We start from the raw sequence: 21,136 nt of genomic DNA on the forward strand, positions 1-21,136 counted from the left end.
ATTGCTTATTCAGGACTTTTCAGAAGTTCCCAAAGCATCCACAAGCCGAGCACCAACAGTATCCAAGGGTACAGATTTAGCTAAGGAGAGGCGGTGAGTCACAGCCAGTACATTATCAGCTTCACCTGCCAGGCAGAAAGTAATTAATCTGTTTCTTTCCCTTTTTCATCGTTTATCCTATATTCCACAACTTCTTGAAGTGGCTCATATTAAAGTAGACTGAAGTTAATTAAATGATGGATAAAAAGCAAGTATTTCTTAGCATTCCGTAGCAGATTACTAGTCTCCTTTCAACAGCAGGAGACCAGAAACAGTATTTAAATGAAACAGATTTCTTATTCAGGCCATCAATGAGCTTTTCTGTACGTCATTTCCAAGCTGTGACTAATCAAGGGTTTATCAATATATTCATTAAGACAGTTCTGAGTCACTTACCCTCAGTGATGTCTCACTTCCTGTATAGATAATTTACTGAAATCCCTGGTTGGCATCATTTTCCCACCTCAAACCTCTCCTGTTTTTAAATTTTAAACAAAATTTAAAGGAGCGTTTGAACAAAGAGAATAAAATGTGCCACCAAGTAAAATCTAAAACTACTCCATACGCAGAACAAGGTGGAGTCCCCAAAGTGTATTACAATCAGGATCCAGGTACAAAGTTTAAACAAGCTTTAAAACTGCTCACAAGAAAATGCTGGCAGACTGTTACCAAGTTAGTTTTTTTAAAAGTGTCTGCACTTATGTTCCTCTTCTGCCTAGAGCCCTGACAGTTGCTACATTCCTCCATGGTGTATTTCACACCCATGTTACAGGTAACATTTCTATATAGTATTATTTATAACATCCTTTTATCTCATGTCTGTCCTGTTCTTCTATCTCTGTCATCTGCTACTTTGTCAAGCTCTAAATCCAGATACAAATTCTTCTGCTTCATCTTTTTAATTGCAGAGGGAAGGAAGGAAGGACTGTTCCTCATCTGCCTTTTGGAGAGGACCTGGACAGTTTATGATACGAACTTGTAAAAACTACTCCCAAAAGAGTATAATTAAAAGAAAGACACCTACCTCATAACCGCTAATTATCTTGACTACAGAGAATTTCTATCAAGGGTAATTTCCATCAGTGAGCTCAGTCTGTTCCTTAATTGGCTGTTCAGATATGCAGAATAAATCAGGACACAGTCATCTCAGAGTACCTCCTCTACAAATGTTTCTGCATTTACTGATCCAGGGATGACTGACACAGCATACCCAGAGAAGCCTGAAAAAATCATGTTAGCAGACACACCAAAAGAACAGCTCCATAACCTTTTTGACTTACTAGTTTTAGTCTGACAACATAGAAATTACAAAGAGTGAGTTTATTAACAACTTTCAGACCATCATAACAAGTGTAGTAATAAAAATCAGATGTGATGACACACAAAATATTTTATTCATACAAACAGATTGTGTGTCATTTTACCAGTGCAGAAGATACAACAGATTTAGAGAACTAATACTTTGTCTTGGGGTATTGGTAACCTTTACTTCTATGACCATTTTTGCTATTGCTGCTCTACTTCCACACTTCCTGGTGTACACCACATTCAAGTCTACAAAGAGAGAAAAACAGAGTCAAATAATGTGTAGCACTCATTCTGTTTCTGCATTTAAATGTCATAAGAGTAAACTGGGAAAACAATCAAGGTTCTTTTGTATCTCAAATTCACAGTCTTGCAGGGAATAATACCCACCCAGCTTCTGGTTTCTGTTCTTGGCAAAAAATTACTGAAGAATGCAATAACAGACCCAAAAATGAAAAAATTTCGTATAACTATCCCTCACTGTAGTAATAAACTGGAGGAGTGCTCTGCCTGTAGCAGAATGCCCACAGGATTGTGTGAGAGCTTGCTAGAGCCTGGTACCTTTTGAAAGCAGATCAAGAAAAATCACTGACATCTGTTACACTTGTGTAAGTAGCTGAGACAGCAGAGGACGTGGAGTAGTGTCCAGCAAGTGTGGGTGCCAGAGGAGCTGTTCCTGCAGAATCTTCCTCTAGCAGGCCTAGCTTGGCCCCCACAATGCTTGGGGAAAATCAGTCCTGATTCTGAACTTGCTGGGACAGCTTCTCAGGTTGGGCAATTTGCAGTATTTTTTCAGATGTCAGTGAGTGAAGTATTGACCCTGAGGACTTTCTCAAGCCTGGGTGTGGGGAAACACTCCCTTCTGGCACCTCAGGTTTGTTACCCCATCATAAAACAGAGTAAATAAATGTATATACTGATAAGAAAGGAGAGGGGAGGGGAGAGGAGGGGCGGAGAGGAGAGGAGAGGAGAGGAAGAGGAGAGGAGAGGAGAGGAAGAGGAGAGGAGAGGCGAGGCGAGGCTGGGGGAAGAGGAAAGGCTTCTAAACTCTGATCTTAGAGGTCTGGAACTTCAGCAGGTCTGGCATGAAATAAAGCAGCCTACCACTCTTCTGACTGCTACAGCAGGCATGTGAAAGACTATCTGAATAGCATTTATCCTCCACCCCCTTGCCACAGGCCAAACTTTCTCTTTCTCTGCTGGGCAAAATGTGGAATGTGAAGAAAGAAGAAATATTTGACCTATCCATTTTGCAATAGCAGAGGGTTTCCTGAGGAGGGAAAGCAATAGAAGAAAAAAATAGGATACTGGGTACAGCATACTGGTTGCTGTGAGATGTCAGGAGATACTTGATAACCTCCATCCTTTCTTCTTGGAAAATAAAGGCAAACACATTAGCTGGCAGATAAATACATATCCCATGCTTCTGTCTCACCATAGGTTGGAGCTCTGTCCCATCTTCATTATCCTGGAATGGTGTTGTGCTTCTGTGGTTTTGCCCTTCTGTTAACTTGTTACTCTGACTCACAAAGGTCTACAAGCAAAAACTAGGGTAAGATCGTTTGTGAAAGGAAACAATTATGCAAATAAAAATACCTGGTAGAGGAAGATAATTAGCCCAGGGCTAAGAAACTGTGCTGGTTCCTGGCTGGATGACACTGAGTGATACCGGGAGGGACTGCAGAGGCAGCAGAAGTGATGAATGCAACTGAGAGGGATGAATCAAGAATTTCTGTTATATCTCCTACTGCAGGAATGAGGACTCCAGCTGTATGAAATCCCTCCCATGTCTCTCTGCCCACTGCTGCATATTGTCCTGAGGGCCACAAAGCCTCCCTTCCACCCCCAGGGATGTTTGTAACCTTATTGTAACACAGACGAGTCAAATGCCTTCATGTGTTGGGAAACTCCAAATTCTTGTCTGTGTGAGCAAACTTACTCTTGATCTTACAATGAGGAGGAGTTTGGATGTGCTGCGCATGGTTTTTCCATACAAGGGTACAGAACCTGTCCTGCTTGGAAGACTCCTTGTCCCTGTGGGAAATCCTCTCTTCACCCACAGCTCTAGGGCATGGCTAATTACATAGAATTAAGACCAGAGTTAAAGAGAAACTACCACAAAGTTTGGAAGTGGAGAAGGAAAGCCTCTGCTTCATGAAGGAAAATTGGCTTAAGAAGTATTTTAGCATTTGGCAAAACAGAGAGGGAAGAACAGAGGTCAAGGCTTCAGAGCTTTCCATTCGGTTTCATATTCCTATCCAGGCAATGTACTTAAGTACTATTCTGAACCAAAGCCAAAGAATATGTATCTGCTTTCTTTTGTACAAAGGGTTAAGCCTATCTTTAGGTTGCCTTTTCATTGTTTTATTGTTTGTTGTTGTTCTCAACAAAATTCTATGAATATTACAGAAGCTCTAACAGCAGCATTAAAAAAATAAATAAAAACCAGAACCCAAAACCAGTTCTTCTGACATTGTCCTGAAGAAATCCATCCAGAACATTTGTGTCATATGAGCTACTCTGGCTGCTGGGTATTTGTCTTCATGGATCACTAGGCTTTTCTCTGTTGCATGGTTTGTGAAGAAACAGACAGAATTGTCAAAACTAGCACAAAAGGAAACTAATATCTGCATCTTCAGATATTCTCTTGTTTAGAAAGGGATGGCACATATATATTCAAATGCTTTAGTTACAGCACTACATCACTATTAGCTAAGAACTGAAGGTAATATAATACAGTAATTACAAGGGTAAAGACACAGAACAACCTGTCCAGAGGCAGAAGAGTTTAATCAAGAGATAGAAGACAGTGTTTTGGCAAAAGAATCTGTAAAGGTATGAAGCAGAGCAACTCAGATATGCATGAAGTTTGTTCAGAACTACAGCATCTGTAGGATGTGGAATAGATCCCTGAGCTGCTACTTGTTGTTTATTTTTTCTCATCACTGTACAGTGAGTCACAAGAAATATAATCATTAATCTTAGGGCACCTCCATGGATCAATTTCTGCACCTGGCTCATCTATTTATTTATATTTTTAAATTACCAACAATATATCTAATTAGGCCTAGTCAGCCATTACTTACAGAATATGACCTAAAAGAAGGCAACAGGTTGTAGCTAGCACACAGGAGTCAGAGGGAGCCATTTACTTCAGTTTATAAATTCATGTACTTGTATTCCTGAGTCCATCCTGTTCTAAGGTGTTGGAAAGGAAATAGCATGGGTTGTGGGTTCAGGGGTTGGGGTTGGGGAAAGAAAAAGTTCTTAAAAGCTTAGAATGCCTCAAGTATCTTTGCTGTAATCAGTGGGGTTTACCAGCAGCTCCTGATCCACAAAGTATGGCTTCTCTGCAGTTCCGTCATTTGTTTCCATATCAATAGCAAAGCAAAGGAACATGGCATCTGCTGTGACTTCAAACACAGACAAAAAGCTATGGGACATCACGTAGGCAAAAAATCCAACCAGCAACAAAGGAACTACCCAAGCTTGCAACTCCCGGTGGTAGTTAAATGCCATCAATCCTCCAAAAAAAGTAAAGCATACAACGAACACCTGTAAAGGGCAGCAAGAGACCAGTGCAGCCTCATTAATCATATAGAAATGTTTCTCATAAAAAAACCAATCCGCCCAAACCCTGAGGCAAATACATCACAGCCAGTATTTAAAGAGCTCATCTCATCTGGGAGATAGCTAGGCAGTTTCCAGCATCACACAGTTGTGACACTTTGTGTTCAATTCCATGTGTAAATTCCATAGGGCAGAGGAAACCATTTGCCATGTATTTACCAAAGACTTGTTGCAACTGGAACTGCCAGAGTGGCACCAAGGATGCTGCTATAATACAACTAAATAACACTGCAAAGTTAAATGCCTTAAATATTCTTCTCTCCCAAACTTATTTTGTAGCATTAACAACACTGAACAAAGTGTTGTTAACAAAGATAAACTTTATTTACTTTAGATAAATGAAAGACAATCAAACCTGATTTTTCACTTCATTTTTATAGAACAGTTATCTTATTTACTCTTACCTTTCCTAAAAACAGGAGAAAATCTCCTAAACAACTAATGGATGCAAGTTTAGCAGAGTTCCTTGCCAAAATACAGACAGCATCCTTTGCTGATGTACAAAAATTTGTCCCATTTATGGCTGTAGTTGTGTATGCATGCTGAAATGACATAAAATAATAATGCAGTGAGAGTGGAAAGACTCATAATCTAGATTTTACTTCAGCAAAATGCAAAGCCTTAAACTCTATTTGGAAATACTGACTTTATGAATATAAAGAGCTATTTTGCACAGTATGGCAATTTTATTTCAAATTATTATAATAACTATACTTCTAAATTCAAAGACTTTTTCTACATAATTTTTACCATTGGCAAATGTTACAGTAATGACTAAATAAATTTCTGAAGCCACATTTATCCAATTTATTTTAAAACACCGAAGTTCTCTACCCCAATTTTTGTGAATGAATTTGACACAATTACCAGAAAACACCTGGAGTCACACTCTCCAAACTTACTGGGTATCTATCTCCAACACTGCTGGCAAACTATGTAAGTGGAACAATGAAGTTATGTATTTAGTGGGTCATTAAAGGTTGATGATTAAAAAAAGTTTACACATGACTCTTTCAAACACTTTAGATACTAGTGAAATTCAAGCTTGTGGTCATAGCCATAAAATAAACCTTTTCATGAAGGATCCTGGACTACACCAGTGACTGTAAGGTCACATGCCCCACCCCACTCCGAACAACAGATAATGTATTGAGAATTTTACATTATATATATACATTACATTATATAGATATATATTATACCCCTTTGTGGAAACTTGCCTGGACAGGTGGGGAGGATAGAATATTTACCTTCATGGATTTGATTATTTTTGAACTTATGCATAAACTGACATATATGTCCCATTTATGGAACTCAACAAGGTTTTGTAACTATGTCCAAAATAGCAGCTAAGAAAAGCAGCACTTACAACACCTGAAACATTTCTGGGCTTTGCCAGCAATTCTTATGAGCAGTTTCCCTTTACTCAAAATACTAGAAGGCAGATTATGCCACAAAAACTTTAGTCACATCTGGTATGGTCAGTAAGAACCACAGTGTGCAAGGGATTACTGTTCTGAAGGAATTTATAAACCCAGACATGTACGTGGTGCTTACATTTCTTTCTGCTTCACCTGGAAGTGAAAAAAACCAGCCCATAAGGGGTTTGCTGGAAGTGAATTATACTGGCCTACTGAAGGCACTTCCTGTTCAAAAATCTGTTTTTTCTTACTTAAAATTCAAAATATAAAATAATTTCAGATATCTGAAGCGAAGAAAATTTATTTCTGGAAAGTCCAGTTTACCCCTGAGCAACTTGTATAGTGTGTACTGCAGTGCAGCAAAGCAAGAAAGCAAGAAAGCAAGAAAAAAGATGGATTAAATGCAATCAAAGACTTTTTGTCTCTTTATTGTGGATATTATTTATATGAAAAAGAGTTATTTTTCCTCTGATAGTAAAGAAAAAAAAACAGTTTCTGTAAATATTGTACTTACATATTAGCAAATACATCCATAGATGGAAAGAGTATAAATAAAGACCATGGATTTATTGCCTACTCTATGAAAAATCAGAGACTCCAATGAACTCTACAGCAACTCAAAGAGTATCTGCATAAAAATATGTTTAAACAAGCAAGTTCACTTCATTTCTAAACAGGAAAAAATGCTTTCAGTGCTAACTTTCATTTATTCCGATGCTGTTCCCTCCCCAGCAGGATGCCGTTACACCGGAACACCCCAGGATGCAGCAGCAGTGGAGCTGCCAGTGCCAGCCCTGCTGGCCGAGGACACAGGCAAAGGGTAGATGGCCTCACATCTCGCTCCCTCTTCCATCTGTAGCAGTCACTGAGTATTTCAGACATGGACAGACTTCTCTTTATAACGTGCTGTGAGTTAAGTCTGTTTCATCATTCCCATTAAACAGAGAGGGAACAGAGACACAAAGTGGAAAAGTGTTTTCTAAGTTTGTTTTTGTCCCTTAAGAACTAAATTCACAGAGTAGATCCTGACCTGGTGAGGTCAGTATAAATTTTGCCAATAAATTAAACAGAGATTTGGTATTCATTATAAATTGAAAAAAATGTGTTTTAAAAATTAAAAAGAATGTTGGAAATGCACATGCGCTTGTACAAACATTGTTTCCAAACTTAAAATAAATACCCATTTGTTTGCATTCTTGAAGTAGCCACTTTGGTATTCAAAGAATGCACAATGAAAAGAATTTCTAATATTTATTAACTAGAACAGTTATCTTGGAAAGACTGAAAATAACGCTGGAGACAGTACACACTACCTGCACAAGGATTTGTTGTGTTACAAACCAGCTGATAAAAAATGGCATTTATAGCAGTTATAACTTAAATCATGTAAGCATTACCTAATACTCAAGAAACAAAGGCAGCCAGGTAATAATCTAATGTTATAGAAGGAACAAGAGAGAGACAGAAATTAATGAACTGCTGAAGGCTACAAAACTAGTCAGACGTATGTAAAGCAGGAATATTACCAGCAGAATTGGAAGACTTAGCCAAGTGATCTCTACCTTTTAGCAAAAAATATGTCTGTATTTTTAGCAAAAAATACATATTTAGCAAAAAATACATGAAATATTTGGAGGGTCTCTTGTTCAGCCTAGAATCTTTTTCCATACACTTGCCTAACAAGTCTCAAGTTTCTCATACAGACCCCATGCCCTGATCCCATCCAGCCACATAGAAATCTACATGTTGTCACTGACAAAACACATCAAACATTTAAGGTAACATGTTTCCATGAAACTCAGCATTGCACTGAAATGAGCTCAAGTGATTTCTCATCCTTACTCATCAAGGAACACCTAACACACACAAGCTGTTACCTATATTTGCAAATCATTTGGACTTTGGACTAAAAAGGTTAGATATCCCGTTAAGTTGGAAATTGCAGGATATGTGCAATAATCCAAAGCCTTTCAAATTAAAGATAGTTGTGAAGGCTAAGGTGGTAGACCATGGTCAGTTAAGAACCTGCTAACATTTAGGCACAGGTTATTTAAATATGTTTTTCTACAGAATGCATTCTTTTTCCATGCACAAAAGCTTTAGTGGACTTGAACATATTTGAGAGAAGGGCAGCAGGAATGATCCAAAAGGTATGGAATGTCTTCTGTCTGGGGAACACCAGGCTCTTCTGTCTGGAAAAGAGATGACTGAAGGAGGATGCAGCAAGAGGGCTACCGACTCATGAGAAATGCAGAGAGGCTGTATAGGGTTAGATGGCTCACTGTTCCTTCCAGAACAACGTCCAGACAGGGGCAGAACAGTATGAAGTAGTAGGAGCCAAATTTGAAAACAGATGGTATTTCTTCTCACTATAAATCTGTAAACTGTGAACTGCTGGACAAGGGATGTTTTAGCTGCTAAAAGTTTGCATGAATTCAACGGAGACAAGGAATTTCAGGGAAAAGGAATCAGGTGAGAGTTATTAAACACACAGAAAACACACTCAGCCCTAGAAGTCCCTTGGCTGAAATCAGATTCAGAAACAGCACAGAGACAGGGAAATACCCTCGTTCAACCTTAGCATTTACTCACTGTCACTGCTGAAGATGGGATACTAGACCTAGAAAGGGACTCAGTCTGATCCTTATGTACATGTTATAGCTCTTACAGTTTTATCTTTGCTTAATGAATTGATCTTTTACAATGGTAGTCTCTGCTCTGGTGACAAGCAAGTAATGATTGCATTGATAGATAGGGTTGGTCAGAAAGCATGGGAGACAGTGGGTCAGGAACAGCCTTTATCCTTGCACCAGCAAGTTGATCTCGTATTGCCACCTCTCTGAAGTACACAAGCCTCTTCTGGCTTGGGGCCTGGGAACTAGACACTGATTTCTCAGTGTCAGGATGAATAAATAGGGAATGGGAATGTTTACATATTTCCAAATACCACAGTATGCAAAAAAACCTATTTAAAGAATATATCCTTCTGTGCCTCACAACACAGAATGTCAAAGGTCTTGGAAAAAGTGACCTGGTAGTTTCATGAGAAAGGCGCTATGGCTCAGATCCAGGCTGTAAGTTCCCCAATTGTTGAGAATAATTGCTACTTTGTGTAACAGCTGAATTCAGTCCTCCATTCTAAGGCTTGCTTTCATAAAATGAGCTTGGGGAAGAGAGAATTGCCATAGCAACAGAATCTTCTTAAAAAAGAAGAAGGAGACATGCTGGTCTCTCATCCCAGTTCAGCTTTTTCTGCTCTGCTGGTATTTTCAGCCTGATCTGATCTTGTTGCTGCCAAATCTCTTAGGGGCTGTCGTGGTTAGCTACCCCCAGTGCAGTGTGGTGCAGCTCAGGCTGGACTGTGAAGTGTCTTCGTCTGCAAGTGTCACTGCTGCCAGTGGAAGCCCCTCAGAAAACGAAATCCAATGGTAACAAGAGGCAGTGACTGTCGCTGCTGCGCAGCAGTTAGTGGTCTGGTGAGAAAGTTGTATCATGACTCTCAGTGGTGGGAAATGAAAAGCAAGGCAGGCCTTGTGAGGCCCCACTGAAGGGATGAGGACATACAAGACTGGAAGGGACTTTCAGCCACTCCAGTCCCTGGCTATTTCAGATTAGCACATTATACAAAACTTCTCTTAAATGGAAAACTTCCTCTTTACATCACTTAGGACTTCCCCTCTCCGAGGCTTTACATTTGGAGCTATTCCAGACAGTTGTCCCTCTGGTCCTTAGGAACCTTCTTCCAACTTCCAGACAACATTTATTCATGAAAAATTTACATCTACTGATTTTTCTGCTGATCTTGTCTGGCTTTTATCCCTCCCTGCTGTCTCATAGATGGCTAACGGGCTTAGCTCTTACCCTTCATTTGTCACACGATTTTCCAGTCCCCCCAGTGAGATAAGACTGAGCACGTAACCAGCAACTTGTACAATGACATTTATCCCCCTCTTTCCAGCGCAAGTATTTAATCTTGTACCTTCTGGGACTGACTCTGTGCTTCCTGCAGCCTTGTTAAATAAAGGCTATTGTGCTGTGGCTGACAAACAAATGGAGAATATTCTCCTCCTCCACTTCTAATCAATAAGCACACAGCTAACACAGAAATGGTTTTTTTTTGTTCCTAGGCTAATTACCATCTGTAAGGAGCATTCAACAACCTCCTGAATCTTCCCAAGCAGTCCAAAAAGCACAACTTTCATTTATTTCTATTCCACTTATATTTGCAGTCTGGACTTACTGGAGAAAATTTCCAACTTTCCTTGCTTCCTATTCTCTGTGTCATCTACTCCCTCCATGGCTGTCATCCAGTGGGTAGGACCAACACAACTTTCTCCTCAGAGGGTAGTTGGGTGTCCCTTCCTGCTGCATCACAGTGTTACACATGGGCTCCATTTCAATGACAGGGTTGGATCAAAAGGATCCTGCTTTATGTGCCCATTGCATCATAATGACATCATTACTGGGGTTGCTTTCAGTGGCTTCTGCACTTAGTGAGAAAATGTTCTTGCTTGGGATTTCTGAAATAAATCAAACTGAAGATTTCCAGAGAGCTGTTCATAAATTTCTCTGCTTAAAAGCACTGAATTACCAGTCACTTGCTTGAATGCCTTTTATTTTCTCTCTCTCTTTCCCCTTTTGTTTCTTCTTAATGGGATAGGGAGGAAGAGAAAGATATCAAAGTAAGAATTAGTCAGCTTTGTTCAACTCTGTTCCCTACACGGTTCATCCTACAGAACAAGTAAAGACCTGAGGAATTTTATTTGCTATTATTACATACATAAAGTCTGTAGAAGGAAAGTAAGCATATTTAAAATACGATTTCACTGAAGATTAACATTTTATCCTTGTATTTTCAAGAGGATTGAAAAATTAGCTCTGTATCTAGCAGCAATTTTGCCAGTAAAATTAAAATGTAGTATTGCTTTTGGCAGGAAAAATAACTACTTGATGGGGTGAGGCACAATGTGTTTGGCATGCAGAGAAGAACTTGCTTTACAATAGTATGCATGAATTTTGGATTTATCTAGGTGAATTCTCCACGAGGCACTGTGGAAAATTTTGAACAATCCCCTGAAACCTCCTGATAAACTTTGGATGGAAGCCTAAGAGACAATGACTGCCATGGATATACAGCCATTGGACAGACTTGCTTCTGGTTTATTACACTAGACAGTTGCCGGCTTTCAGTCTCAGGGAAGGGTCTCTGTCGTAGGAAATGAGGCTCACACACAGCTGAATTCACTGACATTCACTGACAGCCCAGAAGGCTACACTGCAGCAAACATGCTGATTAACACAGAGAAGCCACACCCTGCTCAGCAACCCCTTTAGAAATCCAGGCACTGCACTTTGGAGAGGTCGCTTTGCCAACTGGCTGCAGATGGACCCAAAGCGGACACAGAAAAGCAAAACTATCCAGTTGTATTGTTTTTTAAAAACGTCACTGCAACAAGGCTGTAAAGGGAGAACATGTGAACACTTTGATGTACCTAAAGTTAAGACTGCCACGAAAGCAGGAGAGACACAGACCTTGTAATTCCCTAACCACATGAAAAAACAGTATACATTTTTTACAGAAGAAAACTTTCAATCTCCTAGATTTTCCTTGAGATGATTGGATATGTTTATCTGGAACATACTGAAACCATCAGAGCCAGATGAAAAATCTGTGGTAATTCTGACAAGTGTTGGCAAACAGAACTGTCAAGTAAGGATAATGACTTTATATTCAGAAAGCACTTTTCAGCCACAGAACGCAGAGCGCTTCACAATTGTTACTAATGGATTATACACACACATGAATCACTTTGCCCATGACTGAAGTGGAACAGCTTAAAGAGTGAACTGTTTAACAGCACATAACAACACTACGCCACAGTTTAGCACAGGATCCAGTTGCAAATCCAACAGAAATTTAAAAAGGCTGAATGCAATTGTCTGTATTGCAATCTGCACAGAACACTGGTCTTACATTACTCCTCCTCCAAAACTATCCCTGCAAATACGACAATTGCCAGTATCTAGCACAGCACTGTGTCATGATGGGAAGATGACAGGGTAACTCCTTGGCCTGTTCCAGTTAACTTCCAGGAGAGCTCTGAGCTTGCAGAGAATGAGTCACTTCAGGGATGCATGCAACTATTAAAGTCAGTATTAAATCCCACATGCAGGATGGTACTCCAGCCCAAAAAGTACTCTTTGATAACATAATAGAGCACTTGGTTGCTTCTGTATGGGAAGAAAGAAGCTTGCATTCTATCACCAGGGTTACTTCCTCCAGCACCTGTTTCTCATCTGCAAGTTCTCAGAGGGAAAACAAAGTACTCTGTTTAATCCTGATTAAACTTGTGAATGAAGGAACAGAAAGAATTTAAATTACCTAAGCAGCATAACAACAAGTTGAAGAAAATAGTGCAGAAGTGATTGGATCTTGGTTTTTTAGAGTTTCAGGTAATTATATGCTTTTCACTATAGTGAAAGTAATACTAAAATAAAAAGCAAAGAAATTGTAAATAGTAAGGAATGATAATGTACACAACGATCTTTGGACCAAATTTTACAACAACTGTTCCACATTTTAGGTACAAAAAAAATCAAAATCTAAACTTAAAGAATACTTTGAAAATGTTAGAAACACAGGTACAAGCAATTTTTTAACCCCTCCCTCCCAAGTCCTACTCTCAAGTCCATGTTCAACATCTATGGGAAATTTCTAGGTTGTTCCCAGCAGGTTTCATCAATCTCAGTAGGAGCTCTTAAGACTTCACTACTTCTGTAAATCAAGCAATATGTCAAAGCTGCTTAAAGTTGCAGACTTTTTTCCTTCTTTTTTTTTCTATTTAACATTTGGCCACAGATTTTACAGAATCAAAGACTAAGATTTTCAACTGCAGTCAAAATATATTTTTTTAAGAAATAGGCTTGAACAGATTAGTTATAGGGGGAAAAAAGTAAATAAATAATTAGATCCATTAATTACTCTATGAGATGCAATAACCCAAGACCAATGTTACATTTTCATACAGATAAAAGTTCTATTAAAATCTTGTGGCCTATTCTTGCTTTTTTTCTTCTCTAACTGTTGCCCAAATTGCCCTGGATTTGGAACATATGGACTACCATCACCTTGCTAAAAAGATGTTCAAAAAACAAAACAAAAGCAAACACTGTATTATGATCATTAGATTAAAAACCACAACTCATAGAAAAACAGAAATTTGCCAACAATAGATTAGGAAACAGGAAATCTTTTAAGGGAACAAGAGCTACAATACAGCCCTCTGAAACAAAAGGAAGAACATTACAGTAATTAATTCTTTTAACAAACACATAGCACACAACAGCTGGAGAAAGCAAACACTAGGATGCTGGATATCTCTTTGAAAGGCAGGAAGCCAAGCCAAGGGGAAAGGGTGACTACAAATGAAAAGCCTGGAGTCAAAATGAACATTGATATTCCTCACCAAGTCACTGACCATAAGACCTACCTAGAATATGTAGGCCTGGAAAATTCAGAGATTTCACTCCACAAGTTTTAATCTAGGGTGCAATAAATTAAAAATTTCTCTTCATAACTGTCCAAGATTAAACCTAATTTATGTATCTTCTTAGGAGAAGAAGTCAGACCCTTTATCAGAACTGTCTTGTTTACTTCACTACTACCTTCAGCAATGAGAACAAAGAACTCAGAAGTCAGAGAGAGAGGAATCAATTCGAAAATATGACTCCCTTTTACATTAAGAATATCACAGTCCTCAGAGATAAAAACAAGGCAATGACAAAGACAAAAATTAACTATTTACAATTATATATATAAATCTGGAACACACTTAGAGAAAAGAATCGGGAAGGAAAAAAGAGGTGTCAAGTATCTGTAAAACTGCTGTATGTCAGAAATCATCCATTTCCAATAAAAACACCTTTACAACAAGACTGCTAACATCATGGCTCATATTCCCAGATCTGCTGATAATGGCAATCAGCCAGGAATTCAAGTTTCTTCATTCAGGACTTTCAGGTGGAAAACACTGTAATTAGTTTAATGTCACATCTCCAGGTATGTTTCCTAATTCTTCATTGCTTCCTCCTACCTGAACTCTCCGTGTTTCAGGACTCTGTCTGGCACAACTCAGCAAAATGTTAAGTCTAACCTACAGAAAGAGCAAGTAGACCTCTGAAAGGGCTATCTCAAGCTGTATTAACAAGTTTTCTAAAATCTAGCACCTTGCACATTTGCCAATTCCCTGTTTCTTTGCAACAAGTTTCACCTGCACTTGGAGGTTCTTTTGTTTGTTTAGTTCAGGTGGCCAGCAGGAAACTTTGGCCTGCATGCTCTCCCTGTGGCATTTTAGCCATGCTAAGGGGCAGGCACCCACATGCAGTATCCAGACTAGGCTGAGGGACAGAGATGACAGAGCATACCTGGTTGAAGTATCTTAAGCAACTTTCCTGGCAGCAAACACAGCAGAAACAGCAGCTGAACAGGCACTTTGCATTCTTCTGCAATAAAATAAAATTATTGGTCACTGGATACATAATTAGCCTCAAACAGAACCACCATTCTAGAAACAAACTTGCTTTACAGGGGACTGACTCTTCTGATAAAATTTTCACTTAGACAGCAGATATTTCAATTAGGATTTTAGGAATTGTTTTTAATTCAGGCCTTTCAATATTAATGATTGAAGAGCTGTGCATTTTTTTTTTTTTTTCTTCCTGTGGATGGAAGATTCTTCTCTGGGAAAAGAAAATAACTGCTGTGAGCAGCTTTGTGAGCTAACAGCTGCCTGGGGAACAAAACAGGCAGGCAAGCCAGTAATCCTTATAGCACTTCACAGTGACCAGGGAGTACAGGGACAGATTTTTAACGTTATCAAAACCCTTCCACAGTTCTGAAATGACTGGTACCCTAATGAACACTAACAAAAGAATGGGTAGAGGGCTTATATGAACATACATGGGTTTTAACTCAGAGCATACATTCATTTTTCAGGACAGGAAGAAAAATCTTATATTAGAACAGGTTATTCATAGACCATTGAGCTATTAATTTCATAGTAAAAACTGAGCAGTAAACCTTAATGTTTGTTCCATGCCCCCACACCCCCATCACATAATGAGCTCAGAACAGTTCATCAAAGAGATGATTCAAGACAAGAAAAAGACATCTTGGTATCCACAGTAGCCTTCCAAATTTAAGTGGCTGTTTTTCTCAACGAAAGGAAATTCAGTTCAAGGATACTTGGGTTTTTTAATCTTATTTTTCCAGAGATCAGAATGTTTTTATCTTGTTTTGGAAAGCAGAGATCTTCCAGTCACTATTGAAAACTCAGGTCCAAACAACTACCATTTTTCAAGCAGAAACCACAAGCCTCTGAACTTTTTTCAGAAAGGTTCATGAAAATATTCCAGGAATAACTCCTTCAAAATGGTGACTATACATGCAAACTCCTGACAGAGAATACTTTACTCTTGCTATGTATTGCTGGAGAAATGATTTTAGTAAAACTGTATTATCTCAGTAAGTACTGTTTGTTAAAAGCCTAGAGCAAGGGATCTCCAGTACAATCTCCTCTCTGATTCTGCTTGGAGACTTCTGTGTAGAAAATGTCTTTAAATTTACCTGCAAGCTTGCAGACCCCTGACTTTTTCTCTGTTCATAGAGGACAGCAACATTTTTTGCAAGGGTGGGGAAGTCTGGCTGAGCCCTACAAGAATGCAGCGTCACTTCTCATCCTTTAGTACCACGACTCTGGCCCTCAATGAAAGGGGGGCCATAGCCTGTCCTTTCTGCCATGCAAAGGAGCAAGGTTACTCTTGGGAGGATCCTTCCAAGGACTGAGGACACAAGCTGCCCAGAGCACTTTCTAGCCTCTTTAGCAGCAGTTACAGCTATGGGTCATATCATTGAATGCTTGGGGACTGGACCAAAAAGGAGCCTGTGGCCCAGTGCTGCAGACACAAATAATCTTTATTTGCTAATTAAATCTACAGTTACTCAGATTACAAAACCATGTAATGAGCAAGTCCACTTATCCTGCTTTCTCTAAAGGCAGAAAATATTCTAAGTTGTCCCATCAACTGTCGTTATAGAATGTTCTTAGTTAACACAACACACCAAGTTTTATAACCAAAACTTTCAAATGAAAGCAACATAAACCCAGACAACAAATTTCAAGTGTTTTACTACAAGAGGTTTTTATTTAAGCATTCATAACCTATACCAAACACATGCCTCATAGGTATGATCACTGTAAATATCCTGTCATAACTATACATAACATGCTTCAAGGCCAAGGTAAACCCTAGAGGAAAAGGCCTACATTTAAAACCTTTTCTTAAATCTTCTCCTAAAGTCAGGCCTATGCATTCATACCAGACCTCCCTCCTTGCAAAAGTGCCAGAATTACCTACAGTGGTGTATTTCCGGCAGAAGAGAATTGATGTGGAGATGCATGAAAGGTAAAAAGGAGGCAAAAAACCATTCAAGACAGCCCAGCTCTTTGTTTAATGTATCTTAAAAGATGTGTTTTGGATACTACACAACTCTCAGGAATAGTTCTTATGTCATATATTCTTTCTATAAAATCATATTACAAGGCAGATGAAGTATTTTCTGTAACAGATCTTAAATCTAACAATAGTATTCTTACTTTTGCTTCTTAAATATTTATGATCCAAAATTTTTTAATAGAGCAGTCTGCCAATTTTTATCTTTATCCTTCATAAAAACCTTTATCTATAAACACTAAATAAAGGTGGGTTTAATATTGGTATTGTCTGCTTTTAAAAATATCTGAGTTGAGAATAAAAAAGGAAGCATTGATGTCTGAGTTGAGAGGGGAAAAAAAGCTTTCCTAATGAAGAAAACATGATGAAACATAAAATCCATGTAATATCATCTATTTTTAAGCAAGAAATATATTTTTCACTTTTTTTGCCCCATGATCTCATCTTTAAATTACTATTTTTATAGGGTTACAGAAGTATATACCTACCTTTTGGTTTAGGATATTGTAAAGGTACAAGAGAACAATCCTTGGTATTCTCAGTATTGTGATTAGAAATGAGCCTTTTACAGCAGTTCCTAGGTGGTAGCAAAAAAGAACTGATATGGAAGACAAGACTGGGTGAGGCGATGGGTTATTTTTATTTCTAGAAAGAAAAACAAACAATTTAAAAATGGTTTAGAAACTTATTTAAGAAGATAAACATTGTGTCTTTTTAGTATTTGGAAATTTTAAGAATTAAGTTTTTATCTCCTTTCCTACTTGAACTACTCCAGTTGTTCTACTGACTTCATCTCAGTGTTCCTTAGTCCCAAGAAAAGCAGCCAAATTTATAACTTCTGGATTAGTTTAATTCTTAAGAAATTACTGTTTTCTGGAATGGAAAAATACCTAGGAAAAACTAAAATGGAAAATAGGAGACGTGAACAATATCTGAGAATACTCCTTGAACACATCTCTCCAGTTTCTGTCACTTCTCTTATTCTCTGCAATCTTTTATTTCACTCTTGGTTCTTCAAGATTTCAGTCTGAGGGAATTAATCCACTATTTCTTCTTTAGTGGTAAAATTAAAACTAGAAAATAAAATTGCAAGTTTTCACATGTAAAACTGAGAGTTACTATCTACTTTTATAGTTGCAATTTGGCCAAATTTGGTTTTAAATTTTGTTAAAATGATTAATGCTTTTTTTTTTTCCCCCCACAGAACAGGCTTTCTTTTATAATGGAATACAGCAAAAAAGGAATATCATACTATATGTTTAGAATTACAACCTGAACTAAAAAACTTGTAGTTCTAGCACACACTAACCTGTAATGTTTCAGAGAAATAATGTCTCTGTCAAAATCAAAAAGCCAAAGAGCAAAAACAAAAATATGGCCTAAATACAAGTCTTATTTTTTTGCTTCCTTTATAAAGGTCAGTTTAATGTCAGTCATTTACAGACAGTAGCATGACACAGCTCTCAAGAATTTATATAAACCTCAGGAAATCAGCTTAAAGACACTCCCTCATCCCTTGTCAAATGCTGTAAAAAAAAGAAAAAATCAACTAAATTAACACTCTAAGTACCTTTAAAAATGTTTTATAGGATTGAAAAACTCCATACTGATCAATAGTCATAATGAGACCTTCTATAAAGTAACTCTTAAGCAACTGGCCCAACCCTGAAAAATTTAGTTAGGCACAGAACCAGCAGCCATTTGACTAAGTAGCTAAGTAAAGATCAGACCTAATATCACAAACAAGAAGCCCTGTTTTCAGAAGTGATTTCTTCAAAACCTCTGTTATCTTGAAAAATCAGTAGTTTTCACAAGAAATAAAAAAATTAAAAGGCACCAATAAGAGAGTGACTGGTTTGGGCTAAGAAGCTCTAAAAATATATTTTTATTAAAGCCTCACTTCAGAAAGGATTTAAATCGTACACACTATATTTCAGAGAGGGATTACAGTTCTGCAAGAATCCTGAAGGTATCACTGCAGTTCATTCAAAACACAAAATTTTTGCAGTGGTGAAGTTGTATTTAAATATGTGAATATACCACATTATTTGAAATAGGAAATTCCAGCAAAGCAGTTGCTACATTTATTATTTTTGTTTTAAAACCAGTGGAACAGCTCTGGGGATAGTGGAATTTTATACAGAATAAGGCAATTTGGGGTTTTTTTTAAAGCCATCAGGTTTCTGTGTTAGAAACACATGCATCACAATGTGGATGAATTATTCTATTCAGATTGAGCCATTGTTTCTTTCTCCCCCATACACTACCTTACATATGAGTGTCAGTTTGATCTCAGAATATAAACTGTTAAGTTTCTGCAAGTTAAAGGTTAACTAGTGATAAGAAACACAGAAAGGATAAAGTTTATTCCTGTGTTAATAATATACTTGTTACTAAAAAGAAAAATGAAGAAGGGTTTGGTATTTTTTACATGACTAAATAATGAGCAGGAATGTCAAAATTTGAAGCTTAGTTTAGATAAATTTTTACACATTTGGAGGTTATTCCACACCTTCTTTTCCTAGCAAAGGAATTTTGAAGAACAGGGTCTGACAAGGATTCTGCTTTGTCTCCAAAAAGATTAGAAAAAGAACAGATTTTCCTTGTAATTATTGTTCAGAGTAGGAAACATAGGAAAGAGGCTAAACACAGCAACAGGTGATGGTTGTGACTGTAAACAAGCTCAAGACTGACTCAATCGTCCACCTATTCCCATCACTCTCAAGGCTGAAGTTTCACCCACCTTTGTACATTATATGGCTACAGTCCTGACGTGACTTTAGCACAAGCATACAATCATTATGCAGTGGATTCTGTGCAAGTGAACTCCACTGCATGGGCACAAGGTATCAGGGAAAACCGGGAATCTGCCTGATTGATTATAAGATTGAGTAGAGCCACAACTTGCTTTTCCTCTTTGGTATTTCTATTTTATGTTATCATGAGATTGTTTGATTTACATACAACACTACTATTCCAAAATCCTGTGGATCTCCATTGAATACCACATTATCTTTTAATAATTTTATTTCTTCAGTACTGTCAATTGCCTTCATTTACTTGTGAGCTCTGTGACACTCAATATCTTTTTTAACACTAAGTTCCTTGATTCAAATGGTCACACATGCATCTTGGCTTTTATTTTAAAACCATTTCTTGTGAGAAGAAAAAAATGTAATCTTGACACACCCAACAGACACAGACGTTTGAATGGGGGGAAAGGGTATTTCTTCATTTCTTTAAAATCCTCTCCTCTTAAGAGCTATGCTTACGGTTTTCTTCATTCATGCCTCACCAACTTCAAAGACTGTCTAAAAATAACTTAAGTATAAAATATTTTAGAACTGTTAAGGAATGAATCTTCTATTCCTCAAGTAAATATGAATCTCAATTTTAAAAAAACCAATAAATTACAAGATTTTTAATAAAACAGACATTATGAGACTAACAGAGACCACACAGACTGTACTTCCAACCTCCCTTTGACCTGATCTCAAAGCCACATGGGACGGGTCTGACTACATATATGCTGGTAGCTCTTTTAGGTCAAGTATGTAAGTAGGGCAAAGGATGTCCATAAATATTGCAGATATATTTGAACAGGAAGCCTTTAAAAGTGGGTTCTAGTTCATCTCTCTGTGACTTTGGTGCACATCCATAAACCTTCATTTTTTACTTACTGGGAGAGATATGCACTTCACTTCTCTTGGAAGTTGTGGTACTGAACACCTTAGTCAGGTAGATAACCCCAATCCTTAATTTCAAATCCATGCACTGACATACGTGCACTGGAGCTACTAAAGAAGCTCAGACATGGACAGGATAGTGATGCCTGTGGCATGGATCAAGTTACTGTATCACCTTCCTTTACTGCCAGAGAGAGGGAAAGGCTCATCTCCCTGCAAAGGTAAATACATAACACCTAAGAATATCAAAGTGAGAATAAACCTCAGCAGTTGTAAACAGCAATTGTAACAAAGAAGGTTTTTTAAAAGACTGAGCCCTTTTCATAAGTTGTAAAATGTAATTGTTAAGCAAAAAAATTGTATTTATTTTTATTAAATTAATAAAAAACTTTTGTGTATTCATGTTTCATCTAAAATAAAAGAAGGCAAAATCCATTTTCAGTCATGGTATTACAGGCCAAATATATGTAACCTGTAATGCTAATCCAGGTAAAATGACCTCCTGGCCACCCCATTTGCAACTCAGCCGTGGTTGTTTGCCAT

General features: G+C 37.9%; 1 protein-coding gene across 8 annotated transcripts in view; it reads right to left on the bottom strand.

Annotated features, from left to right (window-relative positions):
• Window positions 1–1,340: 1,340 nt before the first annotated feature.
• The window catches only part of SLC44A3 (solute carrier family 44 member 3), a 40,566-nt gene continuing 20,770 nt past the window's right edge, over window positions 1,341–21,136 (bottom strand). For 3 of the 8 annotated variants that reach the window (XM_048313579.1, XM_048313582.1, XM_048313580.1), the window contains 6 exons: window positions 17,396–17,552; window positions 14,820–14,897; window positions 5,379–5,516; window positions 4,663–4,899; window positions 2,780–2,878; window positions 1,341–1,593 (listed from right to left, as the gene is read on the bottom strand). In XM_048313579.1, the coding sequence (XP_048169536.1) occupies window positions 1,588–1,593; window positions 2,780–2,878; window positions 4,663–4,899; window positions 5,379–5,516; window positions 14,820–14,897; window positions 17,396–17,552 (715 nt within the window). In that variant the 3' untranslated portion in view covers window positions 1,341–1,587. Of the gene's footprint in view, window positions 1,594–2,779; window positions 2,879–4,430; window positions 4,543–4,662; window positions 4,900–5,378; window positions 5,517–7,320; window positions 14,549–14,819; window positions 14,898–17,395; window positions 17,553–21,136 lie in introns of those variants that run through there. The other 5 variants (XR_007205551.1, XM_048313581.1, XM_048313583.1 and 2 more) reach the window with 5 other exon arrangements.

Source organism: Corvus hawaiiensis, chromosome 9, assembly GCF_020740725.1.
Source record: "Corvus hawaiiensis isolate bCorHaw1 chromosome 9, bCorHaw1.pri.cur, whole genome shotgun sequence".
NCBI lineage: Eukaryota > Metazoa > Chordata > Aves > Passeriformes > Corvidae > Corvus > Corvus hawaiiensis.